Genomic DNA, 11,296 nt, shown 5'->3' with positions numbered 1-11,296 from the left:
AACTAAAAACCACCATTTGCATTGCATAAAAACAAAAGAATGGTCAATGGTCTTTATTTGAACGATTACAGCAACAGATACTGAAATGACTTTCATTTTGCTCAACTTTAACAACCACAACACTGCAGCCTTATGCATGCAAAGTAGTACCCCTCCTTGTAAAGGTGAATTACATCACGTCTCCTCTGATACCTCTCCGCAAGGTGTTGTCCTGTTGTTTAGGACAAAGTCAGTCAGTCAGGAGAACAACTGGATCCAGTTGTTCTCAAAGTTATTAAAGAGACCATTCACTTCAGATTGTTTTTATTTTTTTAAGTTTGTTATTCTACCATTACCAGGGCAGCTCAGATCCGTCCCAGTTGTACGCCTTGCCAGTCTTGCCTATGTTAAGAGTGTCTATTATGCCCAGGAGACAATGGACTGAGTGCTGGGTGCTGAAGAGCCTTTCTTTGGGCACGTTGCGATGGTATGGCTTTGACAAGTCTGTGTCTACAGTACCAGGATGCATGGACACACACACTACTCTTGGTCTACTCCTCCCCAACTCAATAGAGAGGTTCCTGGTAGCCATGTTCAGGGCTGCTTTGGACATCCTGTAGCTGTACCAACCACCTAAAGCTGCAGATACACAGGCACAGAGAGAGAGGGTCAAATATGTTAAGTATTCTGCGTAGTCAAGGCTTTAATCAACACAGAACACAGTGCGAGTTCGTCAAAAACTGCCAGACAAGCTATGTGGGACACTGGTCACAGCAGGGTGGTTTATGATTACCTACCGTTATCACTTATGGATCCGACTTTGGCCGTCATGTTGACTATGATTCCGCTGTGCTGCTTGGCTTTTTCTGGAGGCTGCTGTCCAAATAGTCCGGCCCCCTTCTGCAGAAGTGGGGCGAAGTATTTGGCCATCACTAGCGGTCCCACTGTATTTGTCGTCAAAGTAGAAATAATTCCCTGTTACAAATAAACGAATGAAAAGAGCAACATGAATTATGATTGTCACCGCATCAAGATTCTGATTCTATAAAGATGTGCTGCCTGGACACCCTTACCTGAGCGGAAACATCTCGAAGACTGGTCTCACCTTTACCGGATGGATGAAGCATGGCAGAGGAGTTTATGATAAGATCAAGTGTACCGAACGACTGTTTCACCTTCTCTGCCGCACTACTTATGTCATCCTCTCTGTTCACGTCTAGTTTTAACACTGTAACTTTGCCAGGGTGCTGTGAAGCGAGGTTCAGTAGTTCCACGGCATTTTCCGGGTTTCGACACGTAGCTATTACACATGCTGGGGATTTGTTCAGCAATATTTGCTTGCAAAATTCAAGTCCGAGTCCTCTACTTGCGCCCTGTATAAGAGCTACAGCTGCCATGACAGTTCAAATGACTATGTTTTCACAGCAGCGCCGCCTTATGTAGGAGGTGGGAATGCTTACACAACTCCGCGTATTACGGTAGCCCTGAAGGGCAAATCACTCATTCAGGGCCACCGTAGTACATGACTATGTTTAGTAACACACATGGCTGGCAGAAGTAAATGGTCAACCAGTTCTTTTGTAAATAAATGAACAGCTCTTAGGTGAATAAATAAACAAGAGAAAACCTGACACTGTAATATATTATTAGCCTAATTGAAGACGTAGTCAGTATTCAGTCATAAAACATAGGCCTATTTGTTGTGTAAAAAATAAATTATAATAAGGTATTTATTTAGCAGATATGCAAAAAATATTTGCTATAGGCCTATATTCGTAGCATACGTGTAAGGATGTACCAGACGACAACATTTTGCATCAAACTAGCCCGACCGTTACCCAACACGGACTCACGGTGATGCTGTTGTATTGTAATGAACTGCAAATTTACTGTGCTCTTCACAGTAACCTACCACAGTCAAACGAATATGCCTTTAACAGTAACAGTAACTTCATCGCTTCATCGGCTGTCAAATAATTATTGATTACATTTACATTTAGTCATTTAGCAGACGCTTTTGATGTGAGCCATAGTTCAAGAGGCCTGATTTTAGCTGAATTAGACCATTTCAAATAGCCTTTCTGGTTTGTGAAATAGGTTGTCTGTTAAATAGGCTTTTATGCTTAGTTAACAGCTAAATATGTCAAAAACTATTTAGAAAGACAATAGAGGATTGATGATTAGGCTACGTGCATTAATGTTGGGCTGATCCAAAGGACACATTGAATCCAGACACTCTCATTAACACGAGAATTGAAAAGGAATATGAACCTAACTTTTCATAACTAATTTAGATTTAATTCAGCGATAGCCCACTACCACCCTGTTTTCTAGATACATTTGATATATTGTAATTTTCAAGATGTCTCTGACGTCACTTGTTAGGATAATGTGCTGTAATTGCGCGCAATGTTTGCACGGTCTGTCATAAAGCGACAACTACCCCTGGAATCAAGATTAACACATTCAGAAAGAAAATCACACATTTCTGGGTCATTTCTGATGTGCACAAATACTTGAGGCGCTGATAATCAGCAATGTCCTTAAAATAGACCAATTAGAGTATTATGGCTGTGAAGTAGTGCGCTCGGAGCAGATTTCGTTGACGCATTTACACTGCACATCTGTGCGTTTATGTCACCACACGGGTTCGTAAGTTCATGGATGAAAACAAACCAGCATGGTTGTAGATGCCAACGGTACTATCAGTAGCAACATGAGAGCCTACATGATAAAGGAGAGGATGAGAGAGACCAGCGCAACGAACATGATCTCGGAGGCGCTTGTTCCACACTTACTGAAGATTGCGCTGGACTCAGTGGAGGCAGCCGAGGCGACCTCGCCGACAACAACTTTACTGATGGAGAATGGAACTCAGTGCGGGGAGCAGATTCTCAGCTATGGCCAAGTGGAGAAAGTGCTTATTGGTGCTGTCCTCACCATGCTCACATTGTTCACTATTTGTGGGAACTTGCTGGTGGTGATCTCCGTATGTTTCGTGAAGAAGTTGCGGCAGCCGTCTAACTACTTGATCGTATCGCTGGCTGTTGCCGATCTCTCCGTTGCACTGGCGGTGATGCCTTTTGTCAGCTTTACAGACCTAATTGGGGGACAATGGATTTTTGGACAATTTTTCTGTAACGTCTTCATCGCCATGGACGTGATGTGCTGCACAGCGTCCATCATGAGCCTGTGCGTAATAAGTATAGACAGGTGAGTTCCATATACTACTCACACCTAAGTAGATATTTTGGGTATCAAACCTAGAGCAAATTATTCTTAAAAAAAGAATCAACAAAAATTATTCTGTATAAAGCAAGTGCTTATCCTTTTGGACATATTTCTACAGTTGATGTTTAATTATATTGAATCAGGTATGTATATATATATATAAAGTATAAATACATCTATATATACATTTCTCTACATATGTTCTCTCTCTCTCTCTCTCTCTCTCTCTCTCTCTCTCTCTCTCTCTCTCTGTCTCTCTCTTTAGTCTAAGAGAGGTTTGACTAATGTGGCATTTGTTATAGGTATCTTGGCATCACTAAACCCCTGACCTACCCTGTTAGGCAGAGCGGGCGATGCATGGCTAAGATGGTCCTTTCAGTCTGGCTCCTCTCTGCCTCCATCACCCTGCCTCCTCTTTTCGGCTGGGCCCAGAACGTTAACGACAACAAGGTGTGTCTGATCAGCCAGGACTTTGGCTACACCATCTACTCCACCGCTGTCGCCTTCTACATCCCCATGTCTGTCATGCTTTTCATGTACTACCACATCTACCGTGCTGCCAAGCTCAGCGCTGCCAAACACACCATCACAGGCTTCCCCCGGGAGGGAGAGGAGACGCGAGGCCAGCACAGACAAAAGGGAGAGACACCGGGAGAGGAAGAGGAGGAGAAAAGCGTGGACTGCGTGTCGGCCGCCTTCAAGCTCCACAGGGAGGTGGAGGAGTGCACGCGCTTGTCGCGCCTCCTGAGGAACGACAGGAAGAACATGTCCATCTTCAAGCGGGAGCAGAAGGCAGCGGCCACGCTGGGGATCGTGGTGGGGGCCTTCAGTGTCTGCTGGCTGCCTTTCTTCCTTCTCTCCACCGCCCGGCCCTTCATCTGCGGGGTGGAGTGCAGCTGTGTGCCCTTGTGGGTGGAGCGGACCCTGCTGTGGTTGGGTTACGCCAACTCCCTAATTAACCCCTTCATCTACGCCTTCTTCAACCGCGACCTGAGGACCACTTACAGCAACCTGCTTCGCTGCCGTTATCGCAACATTAACCGGAAGCTGTCTGCAGCCGGCATGCATGAGGCCCTGAAGCTGGTGGAGAAGCCTGACTCTGTCATTTAGCTGCTAGTGGGTCTCAGCTGGTTTGGTCCTGATCTGAGGACTGGAAAGCTACAGGCTCTCCCCCCATGGACTGCCTGCCTGCTATTCACACTAGCACTTGAACTGACCAAATCTTTGCCAGAGAAACATCAGAGGGACAAATACAATTTCACGGGTCATGGGTTCTGAAATATAGATCTAGATAGTCCAGGATACTCTTAAAATAGTTCTCACCAGCTGGGTCTATTGCATGAGAACACACAGTGGTCCATGGTCATCTACTAAGGGTCAATGGGTTTGGATCCAGGATGTCATCATGTAGTTTAGCTGTAAAGCACCAGAATATTATATATCAGGAGAGATCCTTACCATCTCAACAAGTATATCCATGTTAAATATGAAGTACTGTATATATTTTTTGAACTTTGCAGAAATTGCTAAAATGTGAACAACCTGGGGGTAACCACTGTCAGTATTCAATGTCAGAGAGGTTCGACCATGAAGAAGTTAATAAAAGATCCAGTTCATTGGACTCAGAACTATAGTCCTGGTCGACTCAGAGTCACTTACCTGAACACTCAGTCGCCACCGACTTCATACCTGATGTAAAGTTTTCAAATGAGGGTTAGTAATGATGTGTTGTCAGTAGTTCTTGTTGTGGCTCAGACAGTTGTAGGTTGTTTTGATGTTGTCTCATAGTTTTGGCATTAAGGTATCTTTGTAAAGGTCAGTTATGTTGTGTACAATATATGATGTCATGGAACACTTGCTTAAGGACTGACAGTGAAAATCTGCATTTCCCTACACTTATGGAATATATTCATATCTGAATATTAAGATAGGGGCCATGTGGACAGACAAATCATATTATAGTAATAAAAACATAATCTGATATGATATTGTACAGTTATTTGTTAGGGGTTTATTTATGTTTTTAAAATTGCACATGCACCATGCATGTCAAGAAATGGACATGCAAGATGCTTTTAAACTGGACGTTTTGAGTGTCATGCATTCTTGAAAACCCAAACATACAGTACAGTACAGTGACATCTTGTGATTGTTTTTCAGAACATTTTCTTTTAATTACAAATCTTAATTTAAACCCATAAAAGCTGAGTCACAAAATATGTTAAAAAAAGTATTCTTTCAATATTATGTATCCCAATAAACTGATCTCAGTAGCCAACTATGTTGTGTATGGTCTGGACAATGTATTATTATGTAGATTCCAACTCATTAAACATGCTCCCTATTAAGAAAATAGTGCATGTAAAATAGGGCACAACCTTCCAGAGACTCTGTACCCCGTATAATTAAAGCAATACAAGATTTACTAAACTGAACAGATTAGGTCCTAATGAAAGAATAGTTGTTCTGACCTGCTGAAAGCTAATCAGCTGTTGCAGTTTGTACTGAGGCAGTAGACAGGAACGCTGGGGGGTGGAGGGAGAGAAGAGGAGGCAGAGAGACTCTTAAACATCCCTGAATCACTCATCACCAAGTCATCTCGTTAGGAGTCAAACCAAGGCATACGCAGGAGGGACAGGGACATTCTACTTCTTGAATCTAATATTTGAGAGAAACTATAATATGGTCAACTCTTACAAAGCATGATATGGTCAACTCTTTCAAAGCATGATATGGTCAACTCTTTCAAAGCATGATATGGTCAACTCTTTCAAAGCATGATATGGTCAACTCTTTCAAAGCATGATATGGTCAACTCTTTCAAAGCATGATATGGTCAACTCTTTCAAAGCATGTCTGTGTATTCAGCTTTACATACCACACCTAGGGTGTGCTATCAGTGTAGTGAACTAAAGCTGCTACATAAGCTGCTATTGTAATTGAGTTCAAGAGACACAAGTTTCTCATTTGCGGTATGATGCACGTACAGTGCTCCCAGTGCTCTAGAGGAACCGCAGTGCGAGGTGACATTTCCGTGAAGAGTAGGGGGCTCACACATTCTGGCTGACACGATGGATTGTGCTGGATTAATCCCTTTAACAAGACAGCCTGGAGAGAACTGAGAGGGAAATGGGAGCCAATCCTCTCCCAGTCATCAGGTGTACATTTCACAACTGAGAAAGAGAGGCAGATGTGGATGGTGTTAGAAAATGGTAGTCAATCCTGAATTTAAGCAAGGAAAGTAGTATAGTACTCTGTGTTTTAGGCTACCTTTTCCCTTCACCCAAACATGACTGACTTTGGGAAACGAACAATAAACCATTAGTGACGGAGAATGAAAGCGTTAATTCAACGTGTCAGCCTGTCATTCCCATGTGACCCCAGTGGTTTTCTTGGTCCTGCATTGGCAACCATTTACATTTTAATGAACCTGCAAACAATTCTGAAAATCAGTGGATGTCTTTTCCCCACTCCAATGATCTTCAAGTGGATCCAAAAGACGTATTTTAGCAGCATGGCGTTTACACTGCTGAGCAGCGCTCCAGATTGACTGTTTAAAACAGCAATTCGAACTGTTGAGAGTACAGATGGAATCTGAACGATAACACGAAGGAAACCATCGAGGGACCAATGTGACAGAGGCAGTTGGTTGCATTTGACACACTTAAATTCCATTTGATGCTGTAAAACATCCTCTTAGCTGAAGGCTTCAATATGAATTACATGGAACACTGTTCTTTATAATGCACATGTGTTAGTGAAGCTTATTTACCCCCCAGGGTCTCACTCTAGAGGACACTCACACTCCCGCAGAGTGGCCAGCTGTCCAGTTTCTTGGTGCCCATTACTTCCTGTTCTGGCAGGTCATGTGACCAGTCAAGAGACATGGACCACACATCCCTCTGACTTCATTATTGCGACTAATGTGTCATGGCAAAGGGTGGGGTTAACCATGGCAGACAGCTAGATTTGCTTTTAGCAGCTGAAGACTTCTCAGATCTGGGTTGAGTCAATGTTTGTTAGATTCTGCATGTTCAACCACTGGATGGATGACAGCTGTGAAAGACCTTGACATTTATAAGGACTATTTTGACCCTTAAGCCATGACAATGTCGCATTGGTTTAACAGTAGATGTGTTGCTGGCATACCAGTGACCCAGGGTCTATACCTAATCTGATATATCCAGTGCCATTCATTGTCAATTTAGTGTTTTCTGCCTTCACATTCCCACAATACCCCTAAATATCAATTAAAAATTTGTTTTTATACATTTTCCAATTGTAAATGAATCCCCCTAAATATATCAATATTTCAGTTTGGTTACGGCTGAAGGTAAACTGTGAACTTCAGTTCAGTCCACAGATATTCTATGGGGTTCAAGTTCGTTTGTTACCTGGAACCTAAGGTGAACTGTGATCTTCATGTCTCTCTACATACTGTCTGGTGTCTTGGTTGTGAGTAACAGAATGCTGAAAGGTGAATCCTCGCCACAGTCTTTGCTCTGGAGCAGGTTTTCTTCAAGCTTCTTTCTATATTTGGCTCTGTTCATCATTCACATTAATTCCATTAGACGGCCTAAAGAAAGAGCTATCCGTTTGTTTCAAACCAACCACCCATGGGACAAGAAGGACACCAATCTTCAATCCCCTCAGTAATGACCAGTATCATGGTTCCTTACCCATATTATTGACAATCTGACGGGTCACCGGCGGGCCATGGAACGCTGAGAGGTTTGCTCCAACTACCCTTCACTGTAGGGTTGGTATTAGCCAGGTAATGGGTCACACCTGGTTTTCACCAGATGTATTGCTTGGGATTCAGACCAATGGCAACAAGTATTATTGTTATGCTCTCAGAGTCTCTTAGTCTTTAGTCTATAAAGAGAGACTCTTTAGAAATTAAGGCAATATCATAGAAACACTGTGTGGTCTGTATGGAACACAGAGACATACTCGCACACAAGTGATGGTCGTAAAAACAATCCTTCAACAGCACACTGACTCACCAGCCAATGTTCCCAGAAAGACCAATACTGTATTCCAGATTCTATTAGGCTGCCTTGCTATAGCAACCTTCACATGAAGACAGACTGTCAGAGCAGAGGCAACATGTGGATGTTATCATGGTCTCCAGGGCTTGACAAGACACAGCACATATCAGGTTTCTCTACAACACCTACTGTCCATTGCTACAGTAAAAAACACAACCTTTACATTAGGTTTGTGGCATGACTTTATGTCATGCTGTCACATGTCTCACACACACACACACACACACACACACACACACACAGACACACACACCACTCAGTGTATATGATTGCACCAGGCAGCTGCATCCACAGGCTTCTGTAATCTCCCAGCGGGATTCATGCTGAAATGTTCGATCCATGTTACATCTCTGGTTCGAGATTACCATCCTCCATGTATGACAGTTAGACGTGACAGTTAGACTGTGTGTGCGCACTTGTATTTGTGTGTGTGTGAGTCAAAGAACTGGGGATATTACAGTCTCTAGGAACATTGGGGGCAGAGGTCAAATCCTACAATTAAGCTTGAGAATATAAGATCTAGGAAAGGTTATACTATTCCATTTATTCAATAGAAATCTAATTTCTGGTTGACAGATTGTCTAGTGATCTTATTCATATTTTCTTGTTATATAATTCAGTTGTTGAACATCTAAACCACTTAACCAGTAGGACACACAAACCAGCTGGGATGAACAAGTGTACATCATATGTGAAAATGACAAAACCTGCATTCTTCTTTTTTTGACCTATACATGAATCCTGTAGTTTTCATTTGTGATTTTCTATTCTGCTTGGTCATTCTAAGTGCAGCTATAGGTTTTAATTGTACATTCTATACCCTGAGGTTCATAAGGAGCTTAATAACCTTGGCTGGGCAGTTGACATGTGAGAGGCTGTTCACCAGAAGAACACACACAGTATCATAACATGACAACAGGCATCCAGAAGTATCAAGTGATTCTCTCCCCTCATTTTCAAAATTGAATTAAGCCATTTTTCATAATTTGCTGGTCTTTTCCTTTACATTGCAGATCTCATTAGGCATCCGGCGTCCATTTCCCATACCATCAATCTCACTATACTATTCCTCTCCCCCTGCCTCTCCTCCTTCTCCTCTTCCTAGCTGGTCCTCACTGAACACAGCATGGCTGGAAAAGCACATCCTAGATTCATTTTTAGCCTGGTGCCGTTCAAGCATAATCATGTTCTTGTAAAGACGAAGGGGTGGGGAGAATCAGATTTCTGAAAAAGCCTTCCCGTACTTTCCTGAGTGTTTTATTAAACATCCTAAAAAAGAGAACCCACTTCAGAGTCTGATTAAATCGCAGGTGCACATGGGGCTTTCCTTTTAGTTTCAAACCAACTACCAGAGAATCAAGTTTTTGGGGCCTGGTCTTTATCCCTGGTACTACGGACACACAGCACACCAATCTTCAAGTTAATAAGGAATGTGCTGAGTGGTCTGGTTGGTTTGTTAGGTTTAATAATTAAAAGTTGTTGTTGCATGGCATCTGCTCAAAACATTATTTTCTGAAGCAAATGTATACACTTTTACATATTTTTTTAACTATACACAATTTGTACACTTTTTTCTAATCTGGGGAAAAAAACAACAACATTTGTCTGTCTATGTACAAATGTTAGCAATAAATAACATGCAGGTACCACTAACTGACCAAGTGTTTTTGGAACCCTAGAATGGTCAGAGAGGAATTCGCAGAGAAGGAGAATCTGCTGCTGGATTTCCTTATTTTATTACAGTTGGCACAAAACTAAGCCTTGAATAGACCTAAAAGTCAAAACTAAGCCTTAAATAGACCTAAAGGTCTGATTTAAGCTCAATACAAATTAACTAAACCTTCTGCAGTGAAAAGTGTTTTAATGTAGGTGTGATGGCACGTATGATCTCTTTCATTCCATTTTCTCCCACACCCATCTGTTCTCTCTTTCCAGATATCCCTCTTTCTTTTCTCCCCCCCAACCTTCTCCCTCACTTGTTCTTATCAGTATTTATTTCCTTTCTCTTCTTCAGCGAAATGATGACAGAGTTACACATGCAGTTCTGTGTTTGACAGCTTTATGGAGCTTTTAGGTATCTCCATAAACATCGTCCCCCTGTTTTGTCTCACTGGCTAACAGAAGCAATGGATGATCCAGCTTCTTTCTTTGTTTTTCACACCTACAAGACAGACAAAGTGTGCTTTGAAGCTCCTTTTGCATGTCAACAGAGCACTGTCACAATAGCAATGTGAAGAAAAAAGGATTAAGAACGTTTTTGTAATATTCCAGGGGCCTCCTGACTGAGTCTGTGACGAGAGGGACGTCAAAGTGTTCCGCGGAGCGTACTGAGCGTGTCAGCCCCTCCTGTCTGGCCTCTAAGCCCTCTCTCTTATAACTCCCATTCCATATGAGTCTTTTATTGGATGACCTTAAGAAAATACAATATAACTGCCCTAAATAGCCTTTTACTGGTCTGTATCGAATATTTATCCCCATTCATGCTCTGCAGAGCATAGCAATGGGGGAGAGGCACTACAATAATATTAAATCCCTCATGCCCACTTCACCTCTCCCTCTGCCAAACAGTCAGCCAACCTTAAACAACACAACAAACTCATTATGCCCATTTTTCTTAAGGAATTAAAAACAATGGCTTCCTGTAGCGAGTCTCATCAGGGACATGATGGCATTTTCTGCATTGTTTCACAACCATCCTCCTGATACGTGACTCCAATATCACACAGTGAGTGACAACAATGAATTCAACACAGTCCAGGTTACGGCATGTGAAAACTAGCTGGGTCAAATAAATACAGATTGTATATAAACTGTTCTTCTGGCCTGTCCTGATGGGCGGTGTACCAGAGTTCCTTCTTGATCTAGGTTAACGTGCAACAATACACCCGGGTAAAATAAGAGATAATTGTACTACGTCCTTCCAATCCACTCTAGTCGAATGACCCTCCACCTTTCCTCAACGCACCGCTGCACAGCGTCTGGTCCCCGTGTACACCTGAGGGCCCCTATCTTGCAGAAACAGAATCATCTGTCTC

General features: G+C 42.5%; 2 protein-coding genes across 2 annotated transcripts; one reads left to right on the top strand and one right to left on the bottom strand.

Moving 5' to 3' along the window:
• Positions 1 to 38: 38 nt before the first annotated feature.
• Positions 39 to 1,376, bottom strand: zgc:65997 (uncharacterized protein LOC794398 homolog). Its single transcript, XM_067236771.1, has 3 exons — positions 1,053 to 1,376; positions 777 to 954; positions 39 to 618 (listed from the first exon to the last, which is right to left on the bottom strand). The coding sequence occupies exons 1-3, from the start codon at positions 1,374 to 1,376 to the stop codon at positions 332 to 334; spliced, it is 789 nt and encodes a 262-aa protein (XP_067092872.1). The 3' UTR covers positions 39 to 331.
• A 1,283-nt stretch (positions 1,377 to 2,659) lies between these two features.
• On the top strand, positions 2,660 to 4,320 carry htr7a (5-hydroxytryptamine (serotonin) receptor 7a). Its single transcript, XM_067236747.1, has 2 exons — positions 2,660 to 3,192; positions 3,513 to 4,320. Exons 1-2 carry the CDS (start codon positions 2,660 to 2,662, stop codon positions 4,318 to 4,320), a joined length of 1,341 nt encoding a protein of 446 aa, XP_067092848.1.
• Positions 4,321 to 11,296: the final 6,976 nt, after the last annotated feature.

Source organism: Osmerus mordax, chromosome 5, assembly GCF_038355195.1.
Source record: "Osmerus mordax isolate fOsmMor3 chromosome 5, fOsmMor3.pri, whole genome shotgun sequence".
NCBI lineage: Eukaryota > Metazoa > Chordata > Actinopteri > Osmeriformes > Osmeridae > Osmerus > Osmerus mordax.
Note: the sequence above shows the minus strand (reverse complement) of the source record. Positions and strands in the feature narration are given on the sequence as shown.